This window comes from Ctenocephalides felis, unplaced genomic scaffold (assembly GCF_003426905.1).
Source record: "Ctenocephalides felis isolate EL2017-DRISC unplaced genomic scaffold, ASM342690v1 CF-g0.4_SCAFFOLD_02426, whole genome shotgun sequence".
In the NCBI taxonomy this organism is placed as follows: Eukaryota; Metazoa; Arthropoda; class Insecta; order Siphonaptera; family Pulicidae; genus Ctenocephalides; species Ctenocephalides felis.
Genome location: NW_020538580.1, coordinates 1 through 19,424, shown reverse-complemented (window position 1 = coordinate 19,424; position 19,424 = coordinate 1). Strand labels below are relative to the sequence as shown.

At 28.8% G+C, this 19,424-nt stretch overlaps 1 protein-coding gene across 1 annotated transcript; it reads left to right on the top strand.

The window, feature by feature from the left end:
• Nucleotides 1-368: 368 nt before the first annotated feature.
• On the top strand, nucleotides 369-12,624 carry LOC113380858 (the record flags this gene model as incomplete). Its single annotated transcript, XM_026619924.1, has 2 exons — nucleotides 369-499; nucleotides 12,312-12,624. Coding segments are annotated over 2 exons (444 nt in total), but the record flags the coding sequence as incomplete, so codon positions are not given.
• Nucleotides 12,625-19,424: the final 6,800 nt, after the last annotated feature.

Here is a 19,424-nt window from a genome sequence, read left to right as displayed (position 1 = left end):
AACTTAAACCATGAAGAAATATTGTATTTTTGTACTATAGAGGCATAAAATCAATAAGCGATTAAGTAGGATATTTCTAAATATATATTATATAAGCATATTATAAGTACAGAATATATATGTCTCGTATAGACGGGGTCGCGTGTTCAACCTCCGCTGTGGCAACCTACTATCGTGCAGCAGCGATATCTTTTTGACTTGAAATTTAGATTTTTCCAATAGAAAATAGCGTATTTTGGGTACTACGGTGTGAAATAAAATGGGAAATTACGGGCTAAGGCAGTACTACCCATTATATATATATATATATATATATATATATATATATAAGAAAGAGAAATATTTTGTTATAGTGAATTTCTTTTCAGGTAACAATAAGTCAGTATCATGGATTCGACGCAGAGACGCCCATATCCTGACTGTGGACAGGTACACATTCATAGCTGACGAAAGGTTTCAATCGTTTCTAATTGAAACAACTGGAACCTGGACCTTACAAGTAAGTTATCTTTATTATCTATTAATTTACAACTTTATTCCCTAATCTTACTTTTCACAAGAAAATAGTAATTGCGTTAATTAAGTTTTGTGAACAAGTAACTCAAGTAATTAGAAGTAAGCAATAGTAAGTAGAAGTGAGTAAGTAATTAGAATATTTAGTTTGATAATTAGATTCAAATAAAAAGATTTGAATATACCCCCACATCTTAAATGCAGTTGGCAATCATCCTGAAGAAAAGAGTAAATTATTTTAGAATCAAAGAGTAATAAGGTTTTTATTGATGTAAAATATTTCCCTTGTTTTCTACATTTTTTTATGTTTTCATTATTGTGTAGATACACATATAAAAAAACTAAAATGTAAATTCATAGATATCTTCTGATAGTACTTGGCTCTACTTTTTGTAGACATCAATTTGAGCAATTTCCTTTATGATAGCAAAAATAAAAGTGTAAATTAAATAAAGCAATAAGATCATTTGCAAACTAAGAACTCGTATCAGAATAGATACATTTAATGTAATTTATCAAAAGCATATATTGAATTTGATTCTTATAAACATTAAATAATTTAAAAGAAGAACAACACTGCCTTATTAAATTGTAATTATAAATAAAATAACAAATAAACCAATACAATATTAAATTCAACCCCTTTAATTTATTCGTTTATTAACCTCGCCATAGCAATAAATCGAAAGTGATTTTTTAAATCAAAATAATTCAATAATAAAAAGAATGTTTTACCATATTATTGTCAGATCACAAAGATGCTCAAAAAATAAAATTTTAAATATATGAACTGTGACTCTAATTGTTATTATACTTGATTGCTCTCGAAACGGGTAATTTCTCGACTCGGAATATTTAGATGTGCAATTATTTTGAATGGCGATTGATATAATTATATGTTGTTCATTATTATATATAAACAATCTACTAATCATCAAAAGTTTTGGCTCGTAAGTATATTCATTCAAGTAGTGTAAACCATATTTAATACAAACCATATTTTTTCGACCGCTACAGAATCATTAATTTCACGACCAAGAGTTCAAAATAAAGTCTCAAGGTATTTTTGAGATTCAAGATTTTTTAATCATGTATTAACGATAAAAATAACTCATTCGATTTGATACATTCATATTTATTTGATAAATTCAACTAAAATTATTCCAAAGTAAATAAAAATGATTCTAATAATCTATTACAATTTCCCTAATTGTATGATATACGAGAGGTATAAGGCAATGGGAATGAAAATTGGGATCATGAATTATACCAATGGAGTCGTTGTGAAGTTAATGATTTGTATATATAGATGATATTTATCATCTTGAGCGCTTAATATACGATTATTGATTCGGATAATTCAAATTTATTGCCGAAGTATTCAAAATTAATATCACATTCGAACGCATAATAAATGTTGGAATGGATATGCGTGAGAATAAGTACTAATAATATTTTATTCTGATATAAAAAAAAATCTTATTAAGCAGATAATTGAAGGAATGATTCAAAAAATTAGTTTATATTTGGTTCTTAGTCAAAATCAATTTATAAGTCTGATAGATATTATTTTTTTAAAGGACATAGTGCTTGTATATGTTCATAAAATACTTAATGCAATTCAGTTTCTTTGTAAATATTACTTCTTTATTAAAAATTTAGGAAATATTCTCCCTCGTTTTAAAAGTTGTTTGGAAGATAAGAGTGGTGAAATTTGTTTTACGTGAAAATTGGATTTTAACACTTAATTATATATATATATATATATATATATATATATAAATATATATATATATATATATATATTATATATTAAATTATACTAAATCGAAATACTCCTATACTAAAATATTCTTATTCAAATTTCTGCAATAAATGATATATTAAATTCGTAACATATTTGAAGAACCTTTTTTTTATTTTTTACATTGCTCTATTTTATCATGAATAAAGTGTTGATATTTAAGAGTGTTCTAAAATAACTTAAATGCATTTTAAGTAATATGTAATACCAAAAATAAAACGTGAAAAAGAACAAATGTAAGGCTGATCGAACATACAGGTCCGATTTTATGACAATAAAATCATAATTATCTAATTATGAAAGCATTTTAAACTTTTAACAAACGAAATACTTAATTTAATTCATTAATTAAAATTTTACATTGCCTAACTCTGCTACTACACTCTTTGCATTGGAGTAACTTGATAAAGATTTATTCTTCTGAAATGGAATTTTACGTAATACTTACATTGAATTATTATCTACTAAATCATATTTTTTCTATATATAGACGACCCATTAATTTTCTAAACATGTTTTGGTAACATAATGTGTCTTTAATTATTACAAAAGTGACAAAATCAAATTCACTTAAGCCAAACATTGAGTGAATTGTTATGAATCAATTCGGAAGAAAAATACTTTGAAAATTAAATTAAATTTTAAGCGTTTTATTTTATATAAATATATATGATTCAACTGAAAATCATTACATCTGAATTATGTAAAAATATTTTTCCATCATAATAAGTAAAGTTAACTACCAAAAAGTATTTTCAAAAGTCTTGCATAAATATGGACCTTTCAAGATAGAAGCTTCATTTTAGAACGAAGCGCATACCGTTTAAAATTTAATGAATGCTTTTATCAAATTTTATCACTTTTATGAAAATATAGGTTTTTATCAATTTTACAAATGTATAATTACACCATAATGTTAAATATTACGTGGTGTAATTTGATCATTTTTAAATTCACGATTATTGAGAGTACCTATTGTCAAATCACACACACTTTTATAAACTTAAGAAGAAGCACGGAATGCAAATTTCTATTATATAAATAACAGGTAAATATATATCAAAATTTTATAACAAAACAATTTTCACAAATATTTCTAACTAAAACGAATTTACAAAAATAAGTAAGTATATCTACTATATATCAGGAGATATAATTTTTCCGCGTTATTCATAAATAGTATTATGCAAGTAATTATCTAGATGGTTTTTTACAAATTTCTTTTCTATCTATTTTTGAATTCGACCTTAAACAACTACTTCTTTCTTTAAAAATCATTGATCACTCATTTAGCTTTAAAGAGCATATCAATTTAAGAATAAAATCTGCACCCATTCTAAAGTTTCGTTATATAATAAATAGTAGAAACTTGTAAATATATAGAACAAAATGTTTTATATTCAGTGCATCCAATGAAAGATTTATCATATCTTTAGTTGATGTCATCGTTAGTAACTTGAAGATTAAATTTATCTAATGATTATTGAATACCAATTAAGAAAGTTCTCAACTCAGCGTAGAATTAAATATTCTCACTTGAGCGTAATTATTACGAGCTTAGCTACGACCTACTTTAATTAATTAAATATAATTAATGATATGCTAATTTTTGCTATTTGCAATACAATGAACATTTTCACATTACATGAAACGGCGTTCCAGTAATTGCCTGCTGAAATGAGCTCTGTGTTATTCTTGATTCGCAGAGATGTACCAGGATATATGTGCCAAGTGCGCAGCGTTTCCGAACATTTACAACAATAAATAACTCTGAACGTACTATAAATTATAATTATTGCGTAAAGATAATGCTAATTATCTAGACATAATCTTCAGATTATCGGCACCGTTAATACGAACGTCTAATTCGGTATTATCGACTTACACGTGTACACGTGTAAAGTTATGCCAAGAACGGGGGTCGGGGATAAACAGTTTTACTCAAATTTTGTTTAAAATTACATAATTAATAATAAATAATGATTAATAAAAATTTAATATCTGTAATTTAAAATAATTGTAAATTTTGTTACATTTTTATTTATATAAAATGAGTACTTTGTTGTTTTAATATAAAATTAATTTTATCTAAGGATTAAACTTTTGAGATAACTCACATATTATTTAACATTTTTCGTATCATTTATTTGGATTTCTAGCATGTTGTCACAAACTTTTCAACTTATAACGCCCAATTGCGTATGTTCGTACATATATCCGTTTTCATACATTTTCCTTTGAAACTAAATTTCTAATAATAAATTTATATAATAAATTAGTGCAACAATCTAGAAATTGCGAAAGAATATGTTTTTGAAAAATGAATATGAAAATTCTCTTTTTTAATTAATTATTCTTATCGAAGTCTTAAAAATATGACCGAAAAGATCACTCAAAACAAGGTAATTAAAATATTTTACAAAAAACTAATAAATTGAATTAAAATTTAGTTAAAATATTAGTTCAATAATTATTAAGTTTCCGTATGGTAACTTATACGAGGGTCATTCAACAAGTACTTAGCCTCACCACAACTTTTTGGCCTATTTTGTAGCCTTTGAGAAAATGTATTTTTTGGACGGGTTGACTAAGTTGGAACACATTGCAAGTCCAAATGTATCGAGCTTAAAAGAGATTATGTTTAAAAATGAATTGCAACTTCCCTGTGGCAATGTTTTTATTTGAAAGCTAAGTACTTGTTGAATGACCCTCGTATTAATCGCAAAAAAGTCAAAAATGAAAATGTTTATATATCTTCTCGTTTCAAAAGTTTCTGAACGTTTTGGCATACCTTAAAATTGATTTATGTCTATATTTGTGTATGTATGTATTATGTGCGGATAGAAACTTCCGTTGACGATTTCGCGAACAGCAATCAACTGATTTGAATAATTCAAAAACATTCGGGGGGCGTGCTGATTAGTTTTTGGCAAAGGCTTCAAGGATGTGCTAAAAGCGTCAATTCAGTTTTTGAGAGAAGGGAGCGTTCGATTTGAATGTGTGGGAGTTGTAATGATTATGATAATATATTTAATTAGAAACTCCCAACATAATAAAAATATAAATTTATTAACTGTGAAAATATTTCGATATCAAAAATATACATGACATGTCCCATTGTTTTTTACAAATAAAAACCAGCCTGCTTGATATCGCCACACACTCCCTGCCCAGTGTTGATCTCACAGTTTAAAAAAAAAAAAAAACAGGGAAACACGTTATAAAAATGTGGTGGGAAAGCAGATTATAGCAGACCAGTGTTGTAATACTGGTCAATTACAAATTTCCATGTTTCGTCAGCAGATCCACCGTATGTGGTGATTTGACCTGCCATCAACTCCATATTCTGCATAAGGTTCTGACTAAAAAAAAAATGTGGAAAATTTCTTGTACCTCGATGTCGGTGAACTTCTAAGATTCAGCCTCGATCTAATGGGTATTAGTTATATCAGAATAACTTAATGTTTAGAATGCATAATTTATGGGTACAGTTTCCATTTCTGCAAGCGTTGCATTCGTATCTGATGAGTTCCGATCAGAGAAAGAAGTTGGCTCTTTATCCAAATCAGATCATTGGTTTCTTTGACATAAGAGTCCAGAATTGTGGAATCCAATAAATTATGTCAAATTTTGTTTTGATTCGTCGTTGTCACCGATAATGGGAGGTAGCATTATAAGTCGATTTGTTGAGTTAACAGAGAAAGAGAGGTTGAATTGCATTCCAATGAAAAGTTCAGGCTCCAAATTATTTTTTCTGTCAGCAATAAACACTGAGGTCTGGGTATACCAAATGAGTAGTACCTCGGAAGTCTGATCCAGATAGTAAGTGCGTTAACTATGATGGATTGGACTGGACATACCTTATAGGTCGTCACTGAAGACCAGTGATTATGGTGCTGCGTCAAAATCAATTTTTCTTAAATCTTCGAAAAATAAAACTCCTTTATCTTCATCTCCATCGTCGTGAGTCACCAATGTGGGAGTCGTAATGATTATGATAATATATTTAATTAGAAACTCCCAACATAAAAAAAAATATAAATTTATTAACTGTAAAAATATTTCGATATCAAAAATATACATGACATGTCCCATTGTTTTTTACAAATAAAAACCAGCCTGCTTGATATCGCCACAAATGATTCAAAAACATTTCATTTTTTTGACAAAATAAAAACCTGATAAAATTTTTGAACGGAAGGTCTAGCGGTTTCGGAGATACGATGATGAAACAAATGCCATTTGGCGGTCAAAATTGATCATTGCACATACGCACATCAAATTATCAGATATTTTATAGAGATTTTAATATTAAGTATAAATTATGCTTACATTTCTATGGGTTCCGTACCAATGTTTATCCGTTGGACCGCAACGCGGCGCTTACGAGCTTCATTTTTTTTCTAAAACAGCTACTCAACTAAATATTAAATTAGTTAAATAGATTTTTAGGATAACATGATTGAAATTCAAACATACTTGTTTTGTATCTTGAAGTATCTAGTGTCGTAATAGAAGAAAAATGTAAAGAATTGATCTCTAACCCTTTTCACTCGCATATTGCGAGATTTCTGTGTATTTTACCGCCAGACCAGCATCATCTGAGTGGAAGGGCTAATGTATATGGATGTGTGTGTACTTATAATTGAAAGCTAGAAAAATGAAACTTGAGAATTGATTATGTAGCGAAAAGAGAGTTAAAGTAGCTCTCATTGAAGCTCTTAAAGCAGACCAATGATTATCAAATTTCCTAAAGTTTATGTCGTTTCAGTATGAAATATATAAACCATGAAATAAACATGACTACAAAAACTTGATATCATAAACTTTAGAATCAAGTATTCCAAATCCAGGTGAATTGGCAGGAACTAATTTGTTCACCAGATCCTATCCTAGAATCTATATAGGCGATATGTATATGATGTGTACACGAGATTACTCGAGAACAGCTCCGACTAACTGCGATCATTAGAGATAACAATTAATTGATTGCGCGTTACAGAATAATGACATCTACAGTACTAACACTTGAAAGCTTCGAAGGCATGTACATATTGCCAATGCACTTTGGATATTAATTCAATTCAATTGATGATATTATTTAATTCATCGGCAGGTGAATCAATCGTTGTATTCAATAAACTATGTTCAACGTAAATCATTGTTTTGTTAACTTTTCTATGTAGTAGTAGTGTATACAAGACAATCTATTTGCTAATGTTATACTGTCTCGACATTGCAAGTCGAATTGAAAATGGGAGAAATGCGTATGTAAGCCAAACTTTGATCTTTTGTCGCCGTTTCAAAAATTTGATACATCCGATGAAGCTGTAAGAACTCACATTAATTAATTTTGCACGACGAGTAACGTCGTTTCTTACCATTTGTAGTATACTGCAAATTTTCTTATCCAATATTTTTAAAGATATTAGTTGACTGGCAGGTTAGTTTCCTGTAGGGTATTATAGTAATCGTCCAAAAATCGAGAATAATAATTCTTGCATATCTTCATGTATCAAGACCTTCTGAACATTTGTACATACCATAAAATAAATGGATGTATGCGAGTGTGTGTGCATGGATACAATTTTTCGTCCACGATTTCTGGCAGAGGAATCAACCGATTTAGACTATTAAAAAAACATTCTATTCCTATTGATAGAGGATGTGTTATTTAATTTTTGGTAGAGGCAGGTACAGTCGTTTCAGATATACGGAGCAAAAACTTCAGAAAATGGAAATTCAGTTTTGTGAGAACGCAGCAATCGATTTGGGAAGACAGATCCAGCCGTTTGGAAGATGCAGCAGAGCAAAAAGGGCTGAAAATTACTGTTTTTGAGACTACTTAGCATTCGATTTGAATGATTCAATATTTTACTTGTGTTGACAGAATGAAGAATTCATTATATTTTTTCGAAGGTTTTGCAAAAAAATACTTGCAAAAATTTGTCATTTGATCATCAAATATTATCTTTAAATATATTATTATTGATTCATATACAAATAAGATTTAGTTAATAGGTAGACAGGTATACAGGTAGACAGCTAGGCAGACAAGTAATCAGGCAAAAATAGTAGAAGAGGAGATATGTATTCAGATATAATGGTAGACTGACAAAATTATACACTGGTATGCTGGTAAAAGAAGTGGACATTTAGGCAGGTAAACAGATGAACCGATAGGCAGGTAGATAGCTAAACAGATAGACAGAAATAGGCAGACAGGGGAACAAATAATCAAGTGAATCATATTTTAATCCAAAAAAATATTATTGATTAAAAAGGTTAATTACACTTTGGAAAGTTCATGCAACTTGCACAATCATCTGCCGAACAATTCCTTCTCAATAAATAGTTTTGAAATAAAAAAAATTTTTAGTCAATTTAATGAAATTTTGCATATTGATAGAGTGTATAGTTTTAACAAACAACCTAAAATATTAGGTCTATGAAAATTGGTTTAATTATAAAAATTCAAAGTTTGGAATAATGGTGGATGTCGAAATGTGAAAATTTGTTAAGTTGCGGAATCTCAATTCTTCTTGATTAAGTCGATTATTTTACAACTTGCCAAGACAAATTACCACTTTTACAACTTTTACAACTAGTTTAAGTAGATATTGAGTAGAACCAAAAAAGCTGGCAAATGTTTGTATATATTAATTTGTTTTGTTTATATATTCACAATACTTAGAACTAATGCCATTTCATGTTTAAAACAAATAGTTCTCAATTTATTCTGCCATTTATTAAATAAAATATATGTTACGAAAGCTCATTTTCAAAGCTCAATTCATACATTAAAGCACCACGTTTTTAATTAGATATTTTTCACTTAATAGTAAATGTATTATATCATGGCAAGGCGTACGTTAACATCGTTTTATTTTGTTAGTAAAATAGTGCATTACGCTAAAGCAAAGCAAGCTCAAATTTCAGTACCGTGATAACGATGCTCCCTTGCGTATTAAATACTTTACTCTGACGATCATTAAAGTTTCATGTTTCGACAGCAAAAATTTATTATGTATTGCAATAGTTATATGCGATAGTATTAAAATGATTTCGATAATGGCTAAACGTCTGACTGAAAAAGATCGAGTTTTAAAATTTAAATATTCAGATCTATAACAGATCTAATAATCGTAGGTATTGAAATTTCTTGAAGACAATTGGATGGCGTGAAAAAGGCACAGAAAGGAGGTGATCGATATAATGAATTCTGTTACACTTACATTTATAAACTTTTCTTTATAAGGTCTATAAGCTAAATCAACTCTCAATGATTTTATAACATTTATTAATTTATTTAAAATTGTTCATGATAGTTGCAATCCATATTGTCACGCTGTATCAGTATTACGTTGAAGTTCTGGGACACCCTGTATATACCAACTGTTTTTTTTATATTGTGAACCATAAGTTGATTAACATTTTGAAACAATATAAAACAAAAACTAGTCAAATATGGCTTGTGCCTTAGCAAATTGCTGGAATATACCTTACCGTAATTGAAATTTCAAGAACTAAAAAGAATAATCAATAAAAAAAGAGTGCGCGTAAGGTTCACACACGATTGAAGTAAAACTTATTTGCTACTGTACAAGATGGCATTTAAGTAAAAGCAAATACATCATATAAAAATTTTGAATAATGTTTATTAGTAATTTTACATGATACAAAAATTTTATTTTCGATTTTTTGTGATTATAATAACGTATCCAATAAAAGTTAACAATGAGATTGAAGTATTAATTCATAAGATGAGCAAGTAAAAAGAATGTTTTAGAATTATTAACCAAATAGCAACTGCTATGGCATTATTCTAAATGAACGCCTATATTTTAAATGATATTGATGATAGCTAAATTATTTATTTATTTATTTATTTATTATAAAGTCAGTTTAATAATAATGTAAGCATAGATATAATGCAAAGCAAAATATACACATACTATAATTATGATTACATTGTTTAATAATTAAATATAAAAATTCATTCCCATTAATATATGTTAATTATTACCAAATTAAAGTTGTTTGAATCAATGTATAAATTATCTTGAAAACGTCAAAATTACCAAAAGCACCACTCTATGCATTTAACCGGCACAATCATGTCGAACACTGAACAGGATGCTATATGGGTAAAGCAGTCGCACGAATTCTAGCATCATTGACATGTAAATAATATTCAATACCCTGAAATTCCGAATGGTTACATTACATGTAAAAGCTCTAGATGTTTTCAAACCGAGAGATAAAACAAAAATGCTCGTTGTAATACAATTCCAAAAACTATTATTCAAAGTTGAAGTGGTTCTTTAGATGAAAAGCTTCTTAACTTCAACATTTAAAATACGATGCACTTCATTCAAATGTAAAGTATTTGAAGTTTAGCGCAATGGCTAAGAAAAATGGTCGGCGGTATCTGGTTTCGCAAAAATCGAGAATAGTTGCACTTGCACAAAATACTTTCACAATATTAAAATACATTTATTTTACAAAGCCAAGCCAACGTTTCACGATACTAATATATACAATACATATTTCTGTAATAACAGACAAGATGAAACTGATCAGAATCATTCAAAAACTAAAATGATTAGGTAAATATTGTTTGTTTTTTATATATGAACAATTTTTTTAAAAAAACATTATAATGAAAAAATGTAGAAGAAGTTGCAAGTTCTAAATAGAGAGAATTTGAACTCTTTTTTTAATTGCATATTTTCTTTTCTAATAAGCGAAAGATCAAATACGGTTACGCTTAAACATTCTTCCACAATATTCAAAAATACCTTCTATTTTTCAAAATTAAGCCATTGTTTTGTGATATTAATACATAATATAATTTACTATAATAACAAAAAGATTAAAATAATAATAGGTGTTTATAAAGATTCACGATATATATGACAGATTGGACTTTTCTAATCGCATATTTGCACGAGTTCCAAAATTAAAAATCTACTCATTAGAATATAGGTATGAAGTTTAAATATATGCACAATAAATTCAATTATATATATATATATATATATATATATATATATTATTAATAAACAAAGTTAATGCAGCTTTAATACTTGGAAATGTTGTGCCTGGAATACAAACAAGTAATTTAGTAAGAGACGTTGAAGTCAAATTTCAACTTTTTTTATACCTTGATCTACAGAAAATATTCATTTAGAAATAGTATATGTAAAAATGATATAAGTGCATTCAGCGGCAGACAGGGAAAACGCAATAATAAGAAGTAAAGAGGTATTCTGGTCTTGAGTTTTGAAAGATCGATTTTTTTTAATATTACAAAGTTTAACTATTCAAGTTTTTTTTTAAATTTGAATTATTTTTGGAGACCATAAAAATTCTCGTCTGTTTCCTTTCCTTGCAAAACTCTAAACGCGTTTTTTCGAAATTGCCTTTTTTGATACGTTACCCAAGATTTCTCAACTTCTACTTTACTGATTTATTTGAAAATTTCATAGGGTCATCTTTATAAACTTTTCTTCAGTATAAACTACGCTCTCCCTCAAATTCAGATTTTCACTATTTTTTTGCAAAAATAGAGAATAAGAAAAAAATATGTAAAAGAAAATACTTGTAAGAAAAAAAATTCTTGTTCGTAGTTCATATGATTGCAACATTTGACTGGATTAAAAATATGGAAGGCAAAAATGATGGGTATGGTCAGTGGTCAATGTTTCGAGACATCTCACATAATTCTCTTCTAGAATTAAAACTCATTGACTATTTGATTTAATTTTATATTCTTAAAACAATAATTAATAACTTGAAAAAAATATGGTTTACCTTTTTGTAACCGTCTTACAAAAATCGCATAAAATGTATGCTTCTGGATTCATTATATAAAGTACGTATGTATATGCACCCTTGCTTCATTTGCCATCTAGTAACATCACGTATGCACAAATCCTCAGCATTCCGCATTACCGAAATAATTTAATACTACTATGCACTTTGACCGTAGGTGAAGTACGTGCAGCAGCGTGACGCTGGATCGTACGAGTGCCAGGTGTCGGGTTCTTCAGAGAGCGACCGCAAGATGAGTTCGATAGTGAACCTACATGTTGTGGTTCCTCATACCGAAATTCTAGGAGAATCCGATGTGTATGTACGAGTAGGAAGCACAGTGGCCCTCAGGTGTCTGGTTAGAGACGCAATGATAGCTCCGCCGTCATACATCAACTGGTACCACGCGCGGGGTCAGAATACTGCAGACATACGGGGACAAATACACGCCTTGGGCGGCCAGTATGGAACGCACGCCGGACGATTCGACGGTAAAACTTTACATGTTTCTTTGTTTTACAAATAAGCAACGGATATTTCGATACAACGTTTGAATACATATTTTCTATTGTAGATTCAAAATACCTAAAGCAACATGTTGTAAATTTCAGAATTATTTTTATATCAAATATTAAATATTTGCCTTTATAATTTGCTTTGGACAGAAAAGGGATAAACTTTGATTAAGCCTTCTTCTGTCTGTAACTCGTAAGATTTAATATTTTTTTTAACTAGCCAATCATGTTTGAGTATATTTTCACGGATATGTTAACCCTTTGCACTGAGTCTTTATCGTGTTTGTATATGTGAATTATAATCGAGATTAACCTCGAAGTAAGACTACTCACTGCAACAATTCGTTTTAAATTAACGTTAAGAGCAAGGGTTGAATGATTATATTAAATAAAAAACAATCTATGAAACTTTTTGGAATACGTAATTATTACTTAGTCTTCAATCAATAGATTGAAATATGATTACAATTCACATATACGAACATAACAACTACTTAGAGGAAAGGGTTAACATATCTGTGAAAACGTATCTTCTATCGGTTGAAAACGTATCTTCTATCGGTATCGGTTGAATCTTTTCAAATGTAATATTTATTACCTTAGTTAAGTTATTTTTTTTTTTTTTTGTTAATCAAGACTTTAATGTCTTATTTACATATCAATTTTGTAAATAAGACATTAAAGACTTGATTAACAAAAATAAATTGTCCGCATATCTATAAAATATAAATATTTTAGAAAGAAACCAAATTTAGGTTTAGTAACAGGTTCATTTCAAATCAACGTCACAATGTTAATACTCATTGCTGATTAATCAGTATGTATATTTCAACATATAGGGTAGAGCGGGGCTTGAAGATCCGCGGGTGAAAAAGTCTACCACCAATATCTTAATAACAAGTATAGTTAAAAATTTTGTTTGAAAGTAGAGGGAAAAATATGAATAACCAGCCATTATTTTTATTATTATGACGTTGTTATCGGGAAATAAACGGCAATGTTTGAAAATCTATACCCTGAGTATTATCTTCGTTGTTAGTTTTTTTTTTTGGTTGTGAGAACCGTTGTTTAGTTTACAAGACCTCAATATTATTTTCAAGAATATGTTTTTCAATTGTTTCATAAGATATTTTGTTAATTTTAAATTAGATTCAAACTTTTTTATATAATCTCGGTAAAAACCTATGCATGGGTGGGATAAAAAAACAACTGAAGTTTTACCCAGGCAAAAGTGTGAACAATAAAAATAGTTAATGAAGAAGTTAATCTAATTAAAAAAATCAATATTACAGAGATAAGTTAAGTTGCTAGTTGTTCCAACTCTGTGGATGAATAATTCTGACGAAATACAAGTCAAGCTTATGTATGGTGTAATTTTGTAAAAATGTGCCAAAAAAGTTTTATTTCTCATTATTTAAATAATTTAGCTATTATCTCTTAAAATTCCTTTAAAATAGAGAATAAGGCATTGAATCTGTTTTGCCCGTTGGGCGTCCCATTTTACGCGCCTATGCGGTAAAAGAACAAATTTTTGATAATCAGCAAAAAAATTAATTTCTTAATTAATTTATTTGGGACTTTTTCTAAACATAGTCAGTTATTTGTTCGATATGCGGTATTTGTTGTGATGTATTTGGGTTGGTTTTCACAATATAATTGCTAGAAGTAAAATCAGAACCTTTGTGCCCTTTATTTTAAAAGCTGTACCTGATTTTTTTTTAAGTAAATATGTTTGCAGTAGATAAAATCAAAATTTGATTTATGATTTGATAAAAGCTACAAAACAGCTTTCAAATAGGACTTAAATTATTAATAAAAATAATAGAATGTCCAGAATTATTTTCTGTATAGTTTTATACTTCGTCAGTAATGATACTGTAAATAGTATTATGAAGTACTGAAAATTATATAAGTACAGTAGAACCTCGATCAGGACCACAGTTATACGGATTTGCGATTATCCAGACTACCAACCGCGACAGAGTTATATGTATGTAGATACCTACAACTCGAATTTTTGCACGATTTATGCTGCAGTTTAGTATATGTAAATAATATAATCTAATATAAGAAAATATATATGTAAATACATAAGGAAATGTTAAATTTATTATTAAACATTGATTTACGTTGATGTCTATGTATGTATTTGTTATTTTTGATAAATACACATTATTCTTCATATATTGGATTATCCAAATTTCAATTATCCGGATGCCTATCGACAACAATTAGTCCGGTTAATCGAGGTTCTACTGTAATTGTAGCGTTATCATAAATGTAATTTAATTTTAAAATTTGCGCATGCAAATATCTGGATTTTTATAATCCGGTAACACTGGTTGTAAATATGACATATTTGAAACACGTAAAAACTCGAAATGTCATTGATTAACGATCGAGAATCTGAAATCTTCAGCATCGGCTCTCGCATCGAGTCGCTCAGCGCGAACATTCCGGCAACTACACATGCCATCCGTCAAATCTGGCGCCCGCCCGGGTTACGCTGCACGTACTAGATGGTAAACGAATACCTCGTTTTGATCCCACGAAGCATGTATCAAATAAATTAATTTGCGTTGAGCTATTGGATTTATTCGCTTTCATTTGGAATAAGTTCACGTGATAGCATGCTCGAAATACGAGTAGCTTCTAAACAGAAATACCAAATTTGTTGCTTTGCATGTGCACACTGACCGAATAGGAGATTGCATGTAGTACTTAGAGATAATTGTTTTGTCAACATTATATTATATATATATATATATATATATATATATATATATATATTTATATATGCATTAACCTTTGATGATATCACAAATTGTACAATGGCAAAAGACGGAAACAAATCAGTTGTTAAGTGTAAAATGCATTAATAACGACGCAAGTCTAGGAAGCGTATATTAGATACCATCACCGCAGTAAAAAGCAAAATACCGTTTCAGGGTTAAAATAATAAACTAGTGTGTATGGCATCGTGCCTTAAGACAATTGCTAGAACTTCCCGTACCGTAAAGAAATATTCGAGAAAAATTAAATATTTTCAAATCGATTATTATAAATACTGTAACTTATACATGTTTACAGAAAACTCAATCAATTAATAAAGAACATTGCTTAATATTTATAAGAATTATATGAACTAAATAGCAAAGTTAAAATTATTCATTTGAAGTATATATGTGATTTTAGAACTTTAGCCAGAGTTAAAATTAAAATCCGAAATATTTTTGGTATTAAAAATATTTTTCTGAGAATTAAAAAAAAATCAAAAGCAATGGTTAACACAAGCAGAAAGTCTTTTGAATCATTCAAATCGGATGCTTAGTTCTCTCGAAAACTGACATTTTATGCATATTACTAATCGGTAAAAGAACGACTGACCTTCCTTGTCAAAAACTGATCACCACTTATCCTCGTCTATAATTGAATGTTTTTGAATCATTCATATCGGATGCTCCTTTCTCCTAAAAACTCAATTTCGATTTTTCTGACTCTTTTTGCTCCATATCTCCGTAACGGCTGGACCTGCCTCTTCCAAAAACTAAGCAGCACATCTCCACATAGGAATCGAATGCTTGGGGAATCACTACAAAATTTAAGAATCATATGCATCCAAAGTACAATTAACAAATAAAACAAATCCCAAAATATTTATTTCATGAGCTCATCAATAACCATTCGCATATCATTCTATATATCGTTATTAAACTTCTGTTATGGGTACCATAAAATTAACTTCCTGTAGGGCAAGTTATAGAAATGGAACAAAAATCTAATTTTTTTTTTTGCATATTTTCTCGCTTCAGAGGTTTCTGAATATTTTGGTGAAGGTATGTGTGGAGACAATTTTCGGAGATATAGAGCTAAATGACAAAAATGGCAGATATATTTGGATGATTTAGAAAACTTTCTGCTTGTGTTGAATCGAGAATAAGAATTTTTCATCTCAATTTTTGTTTTTATCTTCAAAAAACATTTTTTTTTTGTATATCGAAAAATAATTCGGATTTTAATTCTAATTTTAGCTAAAGTTCTAAACATCACTTTGAAAACATTTAATATTCTTCGAATATTTCATTATGGTATGAAAAGTTCCAGCAATTTGGATCAAGGCACGATGCCATACATCACTAATTGTTTTTTTTTTTTTTATCTTATCCCGCTATCTGCATATATGCTTTCAAGTTAAATTAATGTTGGTTTGCGTTTTTTGTCACTTCCCGCCCTTTTTACAAATAATTATTAGTTCTTTGTTTGCAAATTCTATATAATCTGCACATGAATATTTTAAACAAAGCTAAACTGTAATTGTTAGCTTAAAATATTTGTTATTTAGGTCAAACTCGCCATATATCGCGATAATAGCTTGTTATGAAACATATATATTGGTATTGAAATTGATATGTGATGCAGACTTGAAATTGATTCTAGGATTTCAAATTAAATTGCTGGAAAATATTGCCTGTTTTGCATATAAACAATTTTTGTAGAATCACACTGATTAAAAAAATGTGACATAACTTGCGAAAAAAATTTAAACTGTCGTTTTAATTAAATTTTTATTGATTTGTAATTGGAACTAATTTGAATATTTATAAATTTAGTAATCTTTACTATACGTTTTGCAAATCAAACCTAAACGGTATATTTTGATGATTATTTCTTGCTGTCGATTATCTTGTATCAGAACATTCTTAGCTTTATCATTAAAATTTGGTAATAAATAATTAATATGGGTAACTCGTAATGATCAATTAGAAGTGTGGATAATAGAATATTGACCATAAAAGATAAAAATAAATATGATTTAAATTCATGTTATCAATAAAATCAATACATCTATCCCCCCGTTTCACCACGTTACTCTTTTACACGATTTTAAAATTATAAACACTAACTAATATAGGTACGATAATATTTTCATTGGTTCACTATCAAAATACAACATTACAAAGGTATGTTACAGTTACGAATTCTATCTCAAAGTCTATGTCTATGATTCTATTCACAGTCTATGTCTTATGATGGAAGTATGTAGATAAGATGAAAACTCCCTGCTTTATTAACAAAACTTAAATGTGTGCATAAGCTAGTTTGTTTGGGAATACCAGAATAAAGTGTTAAGACAATCATTAGATAGATTAAATGATAGATAAATAGAAGCTCGTGATCCACCGAGATGCTACCGAACTCTATTAAATTGATACACTTTGTTTATATTTCCGAAGGACCAGATATAATTAGATGATGGATATATAAAGCCGATAAGATTAAAAAGATAATAACATTAAATTTGAACCAACACTGATTCACAAAGTTTCTATATTTTTATATTATTTTTCTGATTGATCCGTTTTGTGGATTTAAGCGACATCCTATTACATTTTTGTTCAATGAGTTGTTGACCTGCGATTTGTTTGAATCGAGTTCAAGGAAAAAAATTTTTAGAAGGAAGTATTAATATTTGAGGGTCTGTGAAGAACAGGATATATTATATTGAAGGAGTTCAACTCCTGAGGACAGGTGCCTCGGGAGTTGACACAAAGAAAAAAACTTTGTTTTTAATTAGTGTTTTTATATAATTGATAGCATAAATTTATTCAAGGCAAGCAAATAACAGAATTGGTTTTTTTTTACAAAATCTATAATTTATATAAAATTTTATAGTTCGACAATGGCAAAAGATAAAAATAAATAGGTAGAGAGTAAGAAAAAAGTATGTCAGAAGTGGTTTTTGGAACCTATCTTCCGTGTAAAACAGGGAATAGATGTACTTAAATATAGTATAGATACTACAACTAGCTTGAGTAATGATAGTGTTCCTAGTAATTGATTCATTTGACAATATTGATATGCTTGCATAAATTCACCGTCAACATTTCTATATCCATAAATTATATCGATAAATTGCTTCAATGCAGGGCATGTTATAAAGTGCTGACACACAATTTTAAATTGAGTTTCGTAGTATTTTTATATATCTGTTGACGCCACTTTATATGGTTTTCCTTATAGTTGATACGAGTATCCGTAGTAACAAGATTAATTATCTTCTGTAGAAGTGAGATAAATAACCTCAAAAACAATATATATAAAATTTGTCTATTTTCAGGTGAACACCCGGGCAGCGATGCAACGTGATATAAACTCAGCCGTCTCAATTTCGCAACTTGAACATTTGTTCAATGTCTTTTTTATCGATAGCAATCGTTTTAATGTTATCGATACATTGATTTCCAGAATCATGATGCTAATGAACCTACCGTTGAATAATTCCATTATTCTGTTACATAGACATTTATATCTACGTTTAAGTATAATGCATAATGTATACAATGTTATAATGCTATCTAGGGTAAATTCTATAAATGATAGTGATTTAAGGCATTTATATGGACAGGCCGTGTGTGCATATGGAGTTGCCAAATAACACTGATAAATTAAAATATATACATATTTATATCCAATATATTTAATGAAATAATAAATATGTTAAGAGACGTTGCACTATGCTCTAACAATGAAATGACGATGTAATCTTATGAGCTTATATAGATGGAATAATTATGACTGTCTACATTATATTTAGTTTTCTACAATCTACCGAATGCTCACAAATTATCATTAATATAATGTAAGAGCATGGTTTTAATCGACCTTGATGTATATTAAACAAATGTTTAAAATTAACGATAATTTTCCTAACCAGAATATTACTGTTACCATGTACGTCTACCTATTTGGTCTATCAGCTAACTTGTTCTAAAACT